Source organism: Rattus norvegicus, chromosome 4, assembly GCF_021556685.1.
Source record: "Rattus norvegicus strain SHRSP/BbbUtx chromosome 4, alternate assembly SHRSP_T2T, whole genome shotgun sequence".
NCBI lineage: Eukaryota > Metazoa > Chordata > Mammalia > Rodentia > Muridae > Rattus > Rattus norvegicus.
In genome coordinates, this window is record NC_141537.1 from 104362932 (window position 1) to 104380116 (window position 17185).

A 17185-nucleotide genomic window follows, 5' to 3' on the forward strand; every position below is an offset into this window, starting at 1 on the left:
AACTACACAGCCCACGGAGGGTAGCACAATCCCTAGGCAGGTGAGTCTGTGTCGTATAAGAAAGTTGGCTGAATACAAGCCAGAGAGAGCAAGCCAGTGAGCAGCGTTCCTCCAGAACCTCTGCTTCAGTTCCTGCTTCTAGGTTCCAGCCTTGAGTTCCTGTCCTGACTTCCTTCACTGATTGACAGTTACTTAGAAGTTGTAAGCTGAAATAAACCATTTTTCCCTTTTGTTGTGGTTTTGGGCATAGCAACAGAGTAGAGCTGGAACACTGTGATATTCACAGCATTGACAGAAACTGTCATTACAAAGAAAGCAAGCTGAGTGTCCTATAGGGGGAAAGAGGCTTGCTTTGTCAACAAATGACAACTAAGCTCTTTGACTCTGAAGCTAGGAAAAATAGTTCAAAGGGTTTTCAGCAAAGTTTCTAGGGATCAGAGAGAATTCCCTCCAAATGAGCCAGGCAGTCGTGGTGCACGCCTTCAATCCTAGCACTCAGGAGGCAGAGGCAGGCAGATCTCTGAGCCCAGGGCAAGCCTGGTCTACAGAGCGAGTTCCAGGACAGCCAGGCTCCACAAAAAAGCCCTGTCTCAAAAAACAAAAACAAAATAAAGCAAAACATTTCCCAAAATGACTCCTACCACGGTCCTGCACTGAGACTAGCTCTGGGTTGAGGAACTATTGCCCTGGGAGATGCTGAACTTGGATTTTGTACAGGTGCCCAGAGAATTTAGTGCCTGAACAAACAGCTGTTGATGGGCTCTGCGGTTTTCCTTTGGTCCATCCTATCTTCACTCCCCACCCCCAACACACTTGTATGCACACTCACACCTGCATGTGAGCACACACACCAGCATGTGAGCACACACACCAGCATGTGAGCACACACCCATGCTAATACCACAGCCTTTTCCCTATACTATGGGCATTTCACCAGCAGGGGCCACTCATCCTGTGAGAACACTTTCCTGGCTAATGTACATTCTTAAGTATGTCCACAAAATAGCTGTTTCCTTTTTCTCCTTTCTTTTGATTTTCTTCCTGTTCTTTTTCACAATTGCCCACATTGGAGTAAAGAAAGTTATTTGAAAGGGTTAAGGAAGGCGGGAGAGATGGCTCAGCAATTAAGAGCATTGACTACTCTAGTTCTAGAGGTCCTGAGTTCAATCCCCAGCAACCACATGGTGGCTCACAACCATCTGTAATGAGATCTGCTGCCCTCTTCTGGTGTGTGTGAGGACAGGAACAGTATACTCAAATGTTCATTGCAGTGAGTCACTGGTCTGGTTCAAGGTCTCTGGCTTCTGCTACTCTATCAATACTGGTCCTCAGCAGCACTCCTCTCACATATCCTGTTGTTGCCCTGTATTATGGAGATCCTGCAATGAACATTTGCAAGTAAAGATGTGTGGACAAAAGGGAATACAATGGGATACGCTGTGATACACTGCAGCTTCCACGATGAGATGGTTTTATATTTTGCTTTATTTTTTATTATTTTATTCCTGTCTTTTGTTTTCTTTTGGGGGAAGGTTGTAAGGGTGGAGGGCAGATATAAAGGGACTAGGGAATGAGTGGGAGTTGGGTGCATGATGGGAAACTCACAGTTCTCTCCGCCTTTACCCTTTTGGGGGTAAGATTTATTTATTGTATATGTGTGCATACACTGTCTACTACATACTTGCACACATCACAGTGGCTCCCACTGTGGACGGGCAGGCCTCTGGGTGTCCTCCCCAACCCACAATGCATGGCAAGGTGGCTGCAGATGGACTTTCTGGGTACTTTGTCTTTTATATATTTGTTTGTTTATCTATTTATTTTACATTTTAATTACTTACTTGGGGAAGGGGATGTGCAGATGCCATGTGCACTTGTGGAAGCTAAGACAACTTGTAGGTTTATGTTCTCTCCTCCCACTCCATGGGATCTAGGGGTTGAACTCAAGTTGTCAGACTTAATAGTAAGCACTCTCAGCCACTGAACCATCGTGCTGGTCCTGATCAGTTCTTACATACATGCTGAGCGTCCACAATTGTCTAGTGTCCCACATCAGAAAAGAATCGCAGGAGGCCTGAGAGCATCCAAGGGTATTTATTTTGTGAGCAGGTAAGGTGAAAGGGCATACAAGAGAGGAGACCGAGACAGAGCCAAGTTATCTGCAGAGAATCTTTTGACTTTGGAAAGGAGTTTGAACTTGACCCAGCAGACAGCAGGTGCTTAATGACAGGTTTACACTCTGCAGATAAAGTGCTTTGTAGGAAAATCCTTCTGGCCATGGTGGAGTTCTAGCCATAGTTTTCTTCCTCAGATCTTTAGAGAGGCAGTCCCTAAGAGAGTCACCAGGGAACAACTATGTCTGATTAGTGGAACCAGAGCCACCCCATTTTAGTGAAGATGCAGATGCCTTCATGGTGCGGTTGGTGTGTAGGACTCTTTTTTTTTTTTTCTTTTTTTCTTTTTTCTTTTTTTCGGAGTTGGGGACCAAACCCAGGGCCTTGCGCTTGCTAGGCAAGTGCTCTACTGCTGAGCTAAATCCCCAACCCCGGTGTGTAGGACTCTTAAGCATGTTTACTGTGGCTCTCGGGGATAAAGGTTTGCAAGTACAGTCTCCAGTTAAGCCAAGACTCCTTTAACATTCTAAGGATCCACTCTGTTGCTCCCTTTTTGTAAGTTTATATACGTGTTCTAAGCGTAAGACACTGAGTATGGTCTTCACAGTCCTATTAGGGCCAACTGCAAGTTACCAATCAGTGAGCAGGATGCTGGGCAGACCTGTGCACAGTTGGCCCACAAAGCAGATAAAGTCAGTTTCAGTCCATCGCAACCCACCACAACTCACCCCTTACCTTTCTAATGAGAAAAATGGAAACCCCAGGAGAAATGTGGTCTCAACCAGTGTAACACTAACGAGTTCTCTTTAAACGCTGCTGGGGTCTGGTGTTATCCTACAGTCTGTATAAGATAAGCCTTTTAAAAACTCAGCTGCCAACTTAGGCAGAGGGAGAGTTGAGGAAACTGAGGCAGGAAGAAGGTAACAGTGTGGTATCAGGATAGCTATGAAGAAACTGCTCTTTAAAACAATTAATTAAATTATAGTTTAATTTAGCAGCCACTGGCCATCTTGCCTAGTTAGACTTAAATGAATTGAAACTAAATAAAATAACATTTTCATGTCCTTAATCTGTTTCTAGTCTCAGTCGTCACATGCTGTTGATGACTACTAAACTGGACCTCGCAGATGAAAGCCCTCCCTATCACCACAGGAAATTCCATAGCATCAAGCTTCTCTGGAAAGACTATCAGAAAGAAAGTCCCATATCCAGAGATGGTTTGCTGGACTTTGCTGAGTGCTATAACATAAGATACTCAAATATACAGTTGTGCATCTCTTAACTTTGAGATAAACATGTCCTTCATTTATTCACTCAATTTACACTAATTGAGCACCTACTGTGTTCCAGGATCTATTCTAGAGACAGGAAGATGAATGAAGGAATGTGGCCCTGCTCTCAGGAGCCCACAACATGATGGAGGGTGTGGTATCTTGGGTGCTGTTCTGAGAATGACAAAGTGTTAGGAGACCTCATACTGGGGTCTCATGGAGCATACTGACTTTGATGCACCTGCAGAGCGCCCGGGAAGATGTGAGGGGCTGGAGCTCAAGATGTAAGATCAGATAACAAACCTGAGAACCAGAAGCCTCAATGTAGTCGTTACATAAAATGTCACCTAAATTCACGCTAGGAGTGTGCAGAACAAGAATAGAATTAACCAAGGACAAAGTCAACTCAGGGACATTTCAGCGTATCAGGGTCAGGTGGAGAAACAAGACCAGTGAAAGCCAGAGAGACCACATCAGAGGCTCATCACAAAGAAACCGAGTCACAGAAACCAAGCTTGGGCTGTATTACACAGGGAAGCTGGCTAGCGTACGGAACTAGAAAGGAGTCGTTTCAATGGAGAGGCAAACATGGAAGGCGGTGTGCAGTGGGTTAGGGAAGAAATGGGAAGAGAGGGGAGACAGATTGAAAAGTCTGAAGAGAACTCCAGCTGTGAAGGTGGCGATCCAAGGGTCCTTGGCATGCTAATTGGCGTCATTAAAGAAGGCCAGTGGTGCCAGGCAGTGGTAGTGAGTGGCTATACTCCCAGGACTCTCATGGCAGAGGCAGGCAGACCTCTGTGAGTTCGAGACCAACCCAGTCTATAGAGTGAGTTCCAGGACATCCAGGGCGAAGTAGAGAGACCCTGTCTTAAAAAACTAAGAGGGGAGGGAGAAAGAAAGAAAAAGATAAGAAGCCTAGTCGGGGGAGGATGGCAAGGCCTTGGATGGAAAGGGTGATAATGGAGTAAGGTCTGGAAGGCACTGGAAAGCAAGAGGCCCAGAGCAGGAACAGAGGGTGGCTAGTGAGAGAGGGGGACCACAGCCGACAGGATAGCTCTGAGAAGGGGACCCCAGTCTACGGTTCTGAGAAAGGTGGAGGAACACACAGTGATCCATTCTGAAGAAACAGGTTGTAGGAAGATGAGAAGCAATAATGGACAAGGTGGGCAGACAACTATGACAAAAAATGACCGGGTCTGGAGCAGGGTCTCTGTGGGAAGAAGAGTGGTGACTCAGAGTCACTGGCACGATTCTTAAGGGGATTGTTGGTGTTGTCTCTAAGCCTGAAACAACTGTCAGTCTTCATAGAAGTTTCTAGAGAAGAACTAACCCTCAAAAAGAACCAAGGGTCAGTGCTAATATTCCACAAAGAGGTGCTCACATCCCAGGCCTCAGCCGCAGGGCAGGGCTCAAGGGCAGGCAGGGTACTATTCTGGGATGACAGGTTGGGGACAGAGGAACTAACACTTTAGACAGATTGCAGTTTAGTGGGAACCATAGGACTTCAAGGTGTTAGAGGTCTGGGGTCAGTGATAGCACAAGGCTTCGTAGAAGTTTTCCTTCTACTAAAGGAATTTACTTCATGGTCTCCCTCCATGTTGGTGAGAAAGTTGGAATTCCAGAAACTAAAAGGCCATTCTGGGACCTTCATCTCTCAGTCAGAAGTCAGCCTCTAAGCAAAGGAGAACAAACTGGTCACACTTATGATGAGTTCCTAGGTCGTGTGGACTGCCTTCTCCTAAGGGCAGAAGCCCCCAGAGCACAGACAGGATAAAGGCATCAAGCAGAGGAACTGTCATTCACTCGATATGATGGGTAGAGCCTCATCAGGCCAATGATGAAGCCTAGGCTGAGGCAGACTGCTGAGTATCAAAACCCCTACACACTGCTTCTGAGGGTCCGTCATTGCCAGGCACACACACCGTCAGCTTTACCCTGAAAAGCCTTCCCTACTCCTACAAGTCAATGGCCAGGAAAACCTCAGCTTTCCTTCAACATCACAAGGAGATACAGACTTGGTGGGTAGGACCAGGAAGGGAAAAATTCCTTCTCTGTGTGTTCTAGAGTTATTCTAAAAGTATGCTTCAACTTGGATTAGGAAATTAAGACCACAGGATCCCAAGATCCCTACCTCTTTCTAGGCACCATTGAGTAGATCTCAAAGGGCCAAGAACAGTCCCAGCCTCAGGATACAGGTCATCATCACCCATCCCAGTCTGCAGAACCCTAAATGTTCGTAACTGTAGATGAAACCAGCAGCCCCAGAGACCCCTGCACAAAGAAACAAGCAGCCACCTGAGATTCTAGGTACCTGCCACTCTTAGCTCAGGTGTTTTACACACACACACACACACACACACTCACTCACACACACTCACTCACTCACACACACTCACCTCCTCTGAACCCCTCTCCATAGAGTGCACCGTGGCATTTACTATTATGCTGTACCTTGTTTGTTTACATTTTTCTTTCTAGCCGAAGTATATTTGGGGCTTCCTTGTTAAATAGACGGTGGAATCTAGCACCCGACACATAGAGAAAGAGTTGGTCTGAAATGAGAGAGAACTAAGCTGAGTTGAATTGAACCAAAATGGCGGTGGGGGACACAGAGTAGTAATTTCCTCAGCTCCGCAGCCACAATGCCCCCACCCTCCAACAAGGTCCTCATTGCTTCTTATGGAACAGAGCTGGGGCTGGCTCGTTGCTGGGCTCAGCCATGACCTGCATGGGCTGGTTGTTCAGGGCAGCCTCTCGCATTTTGTGGTACATGAATTCATTTTGGCGGAACATACGCAGCTCCATCTCTGTCTGCATCCGCATGGCCTGTGGGACACAGATAGATACAGCACTGATAAAAAGAAGTTCCCAAGACACAGTTATGAGGGATCTTTGGATAAATGACCCCCTGGTCAGTAAAATTCAACTCTATCCCTTCAGAAACGTGTGTGTGTGTGTGTGTGTGTGTGTGTGTGCGCGAGCATGTGTGCGTGTACGCATGCACACTATTATGAGCAGATGGTGTAGCAGTATGGCTAGCATCATAGAGAGAGGAAGCTGGACGCATGAAACAGTAGCCAAAGGGTTGATTTCAGCAGAAAGTGCTTCTTCTCACTATTAGCTGGGTACCTGGATCTGAATCCTGGATTCTAAACTCTCTGGTTGTAGGATGTCAACAAAGTGACTTGACCCCTTCAGCCCCCTGTTTCACCATCCAAGAGATGGCAAGATTTCTCTGTACCTTACAGCAGGTTGGGAAGATTATAGTGTACAACATGCAATGTAGTCCTTGTTGTCCCACATATCCATTCTGGGAATATTCAGAAAAAGTTAGGTGTTCAGAGGCCCAGGAAACTGTGGTAAGACTGACAGAGACTCTGCCATTGACAAGCTTAATATACTAGATATAAAATTAGCCAACTCTGACCTTACCATCAAACCACCAGATGGCTATAAACAGAGAACTACCCTCTATGGGGCTTCTGTTTCTTCATATTAATCAAGGGGGTGGGCTAAAGCATTCTAAGTTTCTTTCTGGTCTAGTAGTAGTCTACAGACTTCCACAAGGCAAAGTCCAGATGAACCAGGCCTCCCATCTTAAGAAATCTTCTAACAAGACAGTGACTGCCCACCTCCAGGATGCTACTTACCTCTAAGTCTTTGGTGATAGGGTGGGAGGGTCCATGGGTCACCAGGAGAATAGCATAGGCTTTGCAGATCATCCCGTGCCCTACTTCAATGTGACCAGCATGCCAGTTGGTCAGCCCTGCCCGCATCACAGCCATGCCCAGTTGGGCATTGTTATGGTGGTAGAGTTTCCTGCAGAGGCACAGAAAGTAATCCTGACTCATTATCCCAACCGTCCTCACATCTGTAGAACACAGGATAACTCCTAACATACTCTGGTGGTTACCATTGTCACCTTGACATAATCTAGCATCACTTGGGATAAGAGTCTCAGTTGAGGCTATATGTATGTTTGGGGTGACTGTCTTGAGGGCCTGTGGATAGCACCATCCCATGAGCTGAGGATCCTGTATCTTGTATGAGTGGAGAGGACAAAGTGAGGGCAAGCTTGCTTACATTCATTCATTCCTGTGGGTGTGCTGTGACTTCAGCTTCCCAGCAATGATTGGACTGTAACCTGGAATTGTAAGCTAAAGTAAATCCTTTCCCTTCTAAACTGCTTCTCTCTGGGTATTCTGTCACAGCAGACAGACATGACACCAAAGCCAGTACTCTTATGCATCAAGTCTGTCTAGACTTCCCACTAGTGATGTAAGGCACCAGCAGCTTGCCATGGGGTATTGAAATACATAGAGCTGACTAATGTTCTACACAGTGAGGTCAGGAGAGTTGGGAATCTGACCTGGACCACCAAGTCAATGCTTCATGGACAGAGAGGGCCACAGGTGTACTCTGAGCCAGGTACCATCTGGAGCACCTCCAGTTCTCTGGGGAACATGAAAGGAAGCTGGGAAATATAACTTTAATGTCCTTCTTGGGGCTGCACTATATTTTCTTTTCCTAGAAGGGCTCCTTCCTAGCATGCTGACAGAGTACCTGCATTTTTAATGAGCAGCATCCTCTAAAGAAAAGCCTTCTTATGACAACTTACTCATCTGACCAGAAACACAAATGCCTACGATAATATGAACATAGAAGGCAAGAGAGCACATTGGTGGAAGGGAATAAGAAAGCAACATACTATAATTTATAAGCAAGAATGGCCTCTCTCATCATAGAAGAGCTGTGAGAACTTATGAACATATGTGTATATCTGCACAATATTATTTTGTGTATATATGTACACTCATGTATACTTATATAAATATAGACACAATGTAAATATATTGCTATGGTCTGAATAAATGCCCATGCCCAAGACCTATGCATTAAAGATTGATCATAGCTTATTAAAGGGAGAATAAAATACTGTCCAAGCACTTAAAATTGTTTCATTTAGAAAAATCAAAGGCAGAAGACAAGGCTCAAGTGACAAGTAAGGAATGTATACACAAACAGACCAGAGATGACAACCAAGCTTCATCTGAGGAGCAGGTCTTACATCATTATTTGATCATTATTACTTGGGACATGATAAAAGGCTCATTTGTAAGAAGAAGCATGACCATGACTATGTCTTGCAGGTGATACCACTTGTGGGTATAAGGGGAAGAGTCAAATGTGTGCCATCTCTTTGGCATCCCCGGAGCAGAGGGTTTCCGGGGAACTACCTGAGACTCAGGACCATCACCTACATGTAGCCATCCACCATCCTCCTGGCATAATGGGAGGCCTCTTCAAAGGCCTGGAGGTAGGAGAGGACTTCTGACACAATGCTTAGCAACCGAAGCACGTAGAGGTTGGTGTCAGCAAACACTGGTTCCTGCTTCTCCAGGCACTCCCGACACAGCTTCACAACCTGGAGGGAGACACAGCTTCATCCATCACTAATGTACCAGAGTATGTCTGGACTGACAGACAGAACAGCAAGACAACACTAGATCACACTTTGAAACCTGGTGGAAAATAAAAACAAGGTTTGTGGTTTGAACCATCAAAATGGCCTGCGTGGCTAAGATGTAGGCATGGGAAAGGATAGATGTGGGGTATAAAAATGACACAACAGAGGAATTTTCAGTCAGTGGACAGCAGAGCTGTGGAAACTACATGCATGTGTCAACTCTCTCTCTCTCTCTCTCTCTCTCTCTCTCTCTCTCTGTGTGTGTGTGTGTGTGTGTGTGTGTGTGTGTGTGTGTGTGTGTGTGTGTGTGTACAGAGTAAATGTTTTGCTATGGTTTGGGTAAGTGCCCACCCCTAAGAGCTATGTATTCAAGGATTGGTCATCAGCCTTTGATATTATTGAGGGATAGAAATGAAGAGGGGAGAAACCAGAGGAATGGAGCCCATGGGCCGACACCTCCCCTTGGTGTGGCTCCTAACAAACGCCTTTGTCATAGATTCCCTACCATGCGTAACACTTAGATGTCATGTCTTCCTCCCCTCTGACAGAACTCAGGGGCTAAGGAGAATGCCTGACACTGGTCGCCCTAGTAAGGGCTCATACATGTGCAATGGACGAATTAGTAAAGGAGGAGGGAAAAAAAGAAAGAAAATGATGCCAACTTGAGGTAAAATTAACTACCATATTAACATATTCTAGTAACAGCCATACCTGGCTCATCCAAGCTGCATAAGGAGCTTGGAGGAAACTGATTCATGGTGCTTCTGCGCCATTTCAGAATGGACAGATCCAAGCTTAGACATCAAGACATAAGAATAAACTTCCAAGTTGCTGAGACTAACTTCTCAGGTATGATGGTATGTGCTGTGATTCCCGCACTCGGGAAGGTGGAGTTGAAGGCCAGCCTATACTACACACAAAGACCTTGTCTCCGAAAGCGAACCCAGCAGTAGCTCTGCAGACCACCTAGCTGCACATGGGAGACCTGTGGAGGCTAGGGAACCTTGACTCCTCTAGAGGAGACGCTAGAGGAGTTGTCCTGGCTGTAGGAGGGGCATGAGGTGAGTATAGTACACAGCTAGATGAGAAGCCTTGGGGCTTCAGCAGCCGAAGTTGAACGCCCAGTGTGCAGCGACAGGGTGTAAGAGGCATATCCTCGGTGATGGAAAAGCAAGTAGGCCACTCTGTCCACTCTTCCATTTCTGAGGTCACAGGCACTCCCCTCAACCCCTAGCACATGGACCCAGCGGCCGTTGCTCTCCTGGGCCAGATCTCATCGGGCTCAGCACTTAGTGAGAATATGTCCCTAATGGATGGTGAGATGGAAGGCCACGAGAGAGATGGCCTCCCAGGAGGGCAACCTGTTCAGTGGCCTCCCTTTTCTCATCCCTCCTCACTCTCCACCCTCTTCCCCACCACAACCCTTCATCAAACGTGCTCTCACCTCGTGATACAAACCCTCAGAGCGAGCCTTGTCTATTTTTTCCAGTGTATCCTTTGAGAATTGTGTCATCTCCTTCACCACCTCCTGGGAGGGCTGGGACAGAGAGGGACATCCAGTTTGAGATCACCTCCTAGAGGCGGGGGTTGGGGGCACCCCATTTTATCTCCAAGCACCAGAAGGCCGGGAATGTAGCTCCTTGGTAGAGCATTTGCCTTGCACGTGTAAGGCCCAAGGCTCAATCCCACTACTACCAAAAAAGAAACAAAAGTAAACTCTCTTTGAGTATCTGCGTCTTTGATGTTCACTGTAATGGATTCGCTCACTGTAATGCAGGATCAGAGTCCCCCGGAATTCCGAATGCCTCATTTCTCTAAGTGTGCTAAAGACCCCTGTGTCTTTGCCAACTGCTTCCTCATGCTTCTTTTTCTCACTTTCTTAATTTAGAGCTTTTTGGTTTTTGAGGATTTTACGCATGAGAACTGTATAGTCACTTCATTTCTATCCCTTTTTCCTATTTCAATCTCTCCCATGGTCCCCCACTCCCTCTCAGTGCTGCTGTCACACACCCAGACACACCTAGACACACACACACACACACACACACACACACACACACATACACACGTTAAGGATGACCACTTGAAGAACTTACCAGGAAGCTCATCCCTGGAGAAAATTGATTCTCCCTCTCTCTGCAGCCATTGACTACCTGTAGCTTTTCATTTAGGGGTGGGGCCTTGTGAGAGTTCCCCTGTCCACACTGGGAATGGTGTATTGACTATTGTACTTATTCAGGCCTTGCCTAGGCAACCGCTTTGCTGAGATTTCATGGGTGTGGCTTCCCTGTTGTGTCTAGAAGATATTCTCTCACAGCAGGCATCTTGGTCCTCCGGCTCTTACAATCTTTCTGCTCCCCTTTCTGTGATTCCCCCTGAGCTTGGGTGTAGGGACTGCATTGTGGGTGTATCACTTGGTCACTTCATGGTCACTTATCCTGTGCATTTTGACCAGTTCGGGATCTCTGTCATAGACTGTGCAAAGAGAAGCTTCTTTGATGAGGAGTGAGAACGTCACTTATCTATGCATAAAAGCATCACTATTTAGAATACAGTGAGAAGTTTTATGGGTTTAGGAGAGTAGTAGGTTCCATGACCTTTTCAGCAATGGGTAGTTTGCTAGGTTACAGTGCCAGGCATGAATTCCTACCATGCTTGGGCCTTAAGTCCGGTTAGACATCTGTTGTTCACTGCCAAGATAAAGCTGTCACTCTCGCATCGTTGAGGATCTCTTATTGGCCAGTCATCATTGTGGCTTTTAGACTTTCATGTGGGTAGAGTGTCACCTTTCAATACTGTGAGAGCCGGTCCCCAGGAAAGATGCTTATAGCTCAGTTCCTCCAAGTCCTGTCTCTGCTGTGTGTGATGTCTTCTGAAAGAGGGTCTTACCTTCAAGTGCTGGGAGGCAACCCAGGCCAGTGGCACTAGCCTGTATTGTCTGGGAGTCTCTTGGACATCCCTGATCAACAACTGAGACACAGGTCCCCTGTACCTCAAGTTAGCACTGGGGGTTTTGTTAGACAGTCCACAGTTTTGTTTGTTTTTTTGAGGGGGGATCATTATCATCCAAAATTGCATCACTCCATTTAAACTACACACACACACACACACACACACACACACACACACACACACACACACACATTTTAAATAGTAATTTTTAAATAGTAATTTTTAAATAGGTTTATGCAACCTAAAGTAGGCCTTTTTCCCCGTTCTCTGTCTCTGTCTCTCTCTCTGTCTCTGTCTCTGTGTGTGTGTGTGTGTGTGTGTGTGTGTGTGTGTGTGTGTAGAGGTCAGAAGAGGGCACTGGATTCCAGGAAGTTGGAGTCACCAGCAGTTGTGAGCTCCTTGCCCAACCTGGATTGTAAGAATGAAACTCAAGTCTTCTGGAAGAGCAACAAGCATTCTTACCCAGTGAGCCATCTCTTCAACACCCTTGTCACACTTTGATGACTAAGGTTTAGAACCTTGCTACCACCTTGTCCTTGGTAGTCTGGCTCACTATTGGGCTTTTGAACTCAAGAGCAGAAATAGACATTGACCCCTCATGTGTTTTCTCTGGAACTTTGGACTGGGATTCTGCTGTCTAAAATGCTTTGCTTCAAGTCAACTACATAGTCCACAGGCCTTGTATTTGTCTCCATCTGAGTCACTGATGTAGAAACACAGAACCCAGCTGTGGCGATGCATGCCGTAGGCCCTGAACCTCAGAGGGGGAAGGCTAGTGGATCAAGGCTCCAAGATCAATCTGGACTACAAGAGATCCTGTCTCAAGCCTGAGGACTTGATCCAAGAATTCCAGGGGCCACTGGCACTTACTAAGAGGACTCTTATGGCCACAGACATTCAGACTTTTCTATGTGTCTTAGCATGTACCCAATAGTTATTGATCTTGATCAAAAGGAAAATGTGAGAGATTTTTTCAGCTCTTTTTCAACACTCGACTCATGTGGCTTAGATAAACCAAGCAGTCTAGTGATCTGGCCAAAGCCCATTACATTAGGTTTTGATATGTGAGGTAAGGAATACGTTAGGTTTGGTATATGAGGTAAGGAATACATTAGGTTTTGGTATGTGAGGTAAGGAAGTACCATAGCTACAAAAACAGTTGCCATGAGGGCAGCATTATTTCTTGAAGGAGGTGTGCCCAATGTCTCCAAGTCCAAAGGAAGAGATGGAGAAAAGAAAGAGAGGAGAACAGTGGGAGCTAGAAGAGGACAGCAGGAGCTAGGTAAACGGGAGGGGCTACATAAGGGGCGGAGCTACACTAGAAGGTGAGCAGCCCCTCAGCAGGAGGCAGAGAGGAAAGAGGACAGAGTATGAAGAATGTTCCTGACCTTGGAAAAGCAGCCTTGAAGGCTAAAAAGAGACAAAGAAAAACCTAATTGGGCTAAACAAGGCGTCCAGAGGTACAACTGAAGAAAGCGTTAAATATTTGTTTTTATTTTCTCATTTTAAACTTTTTGTTTGCATTTCCTAGAGATTACTGTGCATATATAGTGGTTAGAGAATCTCTGGTGCTGATTGACCCAGGGGCTGCCTACCAGGCTCTCATAAATTGTTTTAAGGAAGAAAACAGCTGAACTTGGCATGATGGCTCAGTTCTATGGTTACTAGCTTTGGGAGGCTGAGTGGGAGGATCTGGATTCAGGTCCTCCTTGGCTACACAGCAAGTGCAGGCCAGCCTGGGCTTCGTGAGACACTGTCTCATAAGTTGTGATGACACCATACGTAGTTCAAGCTGAAGGAAACGCTGTTAAATTCTTCTAACTTTCCATTTTACAGACAAGGAAAATGAGGCACCAATGCACAATACATTACAATGGCTTAAAAAGAAAGAAAACAAAATTGCTAACCCTGCAGGGGCACACGCCTGCAGTCCCAGCACTTGGGAGGGAGGCTGACGGGCAGGATGATGAGTTAGAAACCAGGCTGAGCTAAATAATGAGTTAAGACCAGCAGGAGTGTAGCTCAAATTAATTCATTAAAAAACTATAAAGGTGTACTCAATCTTTCCTGTCCACACATTTAAGCTGAGTTACTTTTATTTTGAGTTCATATACTTACTTTAATAAAGAACCCAACTTAAGAGGCCATCAAGATGGCTGAGTGGGTAAAAAGCACTTGCCACGAAACCTGGCAACCTGAATGTAATCCCTGAGACCCATGTGGTAGGAAAACCAACTCCCACAAATTGTCCTCTGATCTACACACACACACACACACACACGCGCGCGCGCCGTGTGTGTGTGTGTGTGTGTGTGTGTGTGTGTGTGTGTGTGTGTGTGTGTGTGTGTGTGTTTGGTTTTCATTTTGTTTTGGGAGTTGTTTGTTTTTGAGACAAGGTCTCTCCATTATGTGGCTCTGACTGTTCTGGAACTCACATGTAGACCAAACTGTTGACCAGACTGGCCTCAAGCACAGAAACCAACCTACTTCTATTTCCCTGAAATTAAAAGCATGCCCCATCACACCCAGCCAATAAATGTAATTTAGATGTTTTAAAGTAGAAACCCCAATTTGGTGTCCAAAGAAATACTAGAAAGATTCTGCTTTGAATCTAGTTAGGTTCAAGCAGAAACCACTATTTTTTCTCTGAGACTTGTCAACCTGAGAGACACTGGAATGTTATCACCACTAGCAATTTATCTACAGTGATGGAGTAGGACCTAAGACCACAATCACCTTCTGAACTGTGGAAACCCACCCATAATATGCAAAGACTTTAACTACTATGTGTTGTAGAATTTTGTAAGGTGGAAAAAAGATTTTTTTGTCTACCTACCAAAAAAAGCCCTAAAAAACAAATACTAACAGTATACAAGCCATTTGATTCTGATTGGGGGAGAAAAGAGGTTATTCCTGTAAACAAACAAATAAACAAAAATAACTAAACATAATCCTTGGCCCAAACTATTTTATCTCCTGCATGGGAGGATGGCCAACTGGTCAGAGCTTCCTTCTCTTCCTTTCTGCAGAGATACTGACTATGCTTCCATGCCAAGGTGTGTGTGCATGTCTCCTAAGTGTCATAACATGGTAAGGCGACTGTGTGTGCATGTCTCCTAAGTGTCATAACATGGTAAGGCGACTGTGTGTGCATGTCTCCTAAGTGTCATAACATGGTAAGGCGACTGTGTGTGCATGTCTCCTAAGTGTCATAACATGGTAAGGTGACTGTGTGTGCATGTCTCCTAAGTGTCATAACATGGTAAGGCGACTGTGTGTGCATGTCTCCTAAGTGTCATAACATGGTAAGGCGACTGTGTGTGCATGTCTCCTAAGTGTCATAACATGGTAAGGTGACTGTGTGTGCATGTCTCCTAAGTGTCATAACATGGTAAGGCGACTGTGTGTGCATGTCTCCTAAGTGTCATAACATGGTAAGGTGACTGTGTGTGCATGTCTCCTAAGTGTCATAACATGGTAAGGCGACTGTGTGTGCATGTCTCCTAAGTGTCATAACATGGTAAGGCGACTGTGTGTGCATGTCTCCTAAGTGTCATAACATGGTAAGGCGACTGTGTGTGCATGTCTCCTAAGTGTCATAACATGGTAAGGCGACTGTGTGTGCATGTCTCCTAAGTGTCATAACATGGTAAGGCGACTGTGTGTGCATGTCTCCTAAGTGTCATAACAGGGTAAGGCGACTGTGTGTGCATGTCTCCTAAGTGTCATAACATGGTAAGGTGACTGTGTGTGCATGTCTCCTAAGTGTCATAACAGGGTAAGGCGACTGTGTGTGCATGTCTCCTAAGTGTCATAACATGGTAAGGCGACTGTGTGTGCATGTCTCCTAAGTGTCATAACATGGTAAGGCGACTGTGTGTGCATGTCTCCTAAGTGTCATAACATGGTAAGGCGACTGTGTGTGCATGTCTCCTAAGTGTCGTAACATGGTAAGGCGACTGTGTGTGCATGTCTCCTAAGTGTCATAACATGGTAAGGCGACTGTGTGTGCATGTCTCCTAAGTGTCATAACAGGGTAAGGCGACTGTGTGTGCATGTCTCCTAAGTGTCGTAACATGGTAAGGCGACTGTGTGTGCATGTCTCCTAAGTGTCGTAACATGGTAAGGCGACTGTGTGTGCATGTCTCCTAAGTGTCATAACAGGGTAAGGCGACTGTGTGTGCATGTCTCCTAAGTGTCATAACATGGTAAGGTGACTGTGTGTGCATGTCTCCTAAGTGTCATAACATGGTAAGGCGACTGTGTGTGCATGTCTCCTAAGTGTCATAACATGGTAAGGCGATTGTGTGTGCATGTCTCCTAAGTGTCATAACATGGTAAGGCGACTGTGTGTGCATGTCTCCTAAGTGTCATAACATGGTAAGGCGACTGTGTGTGCATGTCTCCTAAGTGTCATAACATGGTAAGGCGACTGTGTGTGCATGTCTCCTAAGTGTCATAACATGGTAAGGCGACTGTGTGTGCATGTCTCCTAAGTGTCATAACATGGTAAGGCGACTGTGTGTGCATGTCTCCTAAGTGTCATAACATGGTAAGGCGATTGTGTGTGCATGTCTCCTAAGTGTCATAACATGGTAAGGCGACATGGTGTTATGAGTTGAATGCTCAGAACGCAGCCCGACTTGCAAGTAGCATCCTTGCAGCTATAATTACCTAAGATGAGTCATGGTGAATGAAGTAGGGTTGACCTCAAACCCCACATGACTGGTGGCCTCATTAAAAGAAAAAGAGGACCAACCAGCAAGAGGAAGATGATGTGAAGAGACTCTGGGAGGAGACAGCCTTCCACAAACTCAGGAGAAACATCCAGAATAGATCCTTCCCAAATAGCTTGTTGATGGAGGATGGCGGGCCTCTGGCTTTCAGAACTGTAAGACTGGGACACTAAGGCTTAAACTACTAAGGCAGTTTGGGGCCTCTGCTATAGCAACTCTAGCAATGTAAGACACGTACAAGGCATCTTTGGGCCCTTTAACTTGTTTTTCTTGAGGAACAGCTCTCACTGCAGAGCTGCACACAGATGCCTGCTTCATGCGTGAATGGTTTAGGGTGTTATTTTCTAGTTACACATTTCCCTGTGTGTTGATTTGAGGGTATTTTTTCCTCTCACTACTTTATTGTTCCTAACAGTCCATCTTTATCTGTCTATCTTATAGCAAACGTGTGAGTGTCTCTTCTGGGTGAATCCTTAGAAGTCGATCTTCTTGGTGAAAATGTTCATGTGATATAATAAGAACACAAATAAGTTACTGGCCAGAAAATTGTGTAGAGCAGCCCAGGGATGAGAGAGAGAGAAGGGGGGGGGGAGACTGTGGAGGATGTTAATGAGCACATACACCAGTAGGTAATGAGCCATGAGT

General features: G+C 45.7%; 1 protein-coding gene across 6 annotated transcripts in view; it reads right to left on the reverse strand.

Moving 5' to 3' along the window:
• Nucleotides 1-2078: 2078 nt before the first annotated feature.
• Smyd1 (SET and MYND domain containing 1) overlaps nucleotides 2079-17185 on the reverse strand; it is a 55178-nt gene continuing 40071 nt past the window's right edge. For 2 of the 6 annotated variants that reach the window (XR_015685423.1, XR_015685422.1), the window contains 5 exons: nucleotides 10297-10389; nucleotides 8647-8810; nucleotides 7036-7204; nucleotides 5837-6211; nucleotides 2079-2330 (listed from right to left, as the gene is read on the reverse strand). Coding sequence is in view for 4 of the 6 variants with exons in the window: in XM_087656605.1 (XP_087512731.1) it covers nucleotides 6053-6211; nucleotides 7036-7204; nucleotides 8647-8810; nucleotides 10297-10389 (585 nt within the window). In the remaining 2 variants the exon portion in view is untranslated. 6 annotated transcript variants of the gene reach the window in all.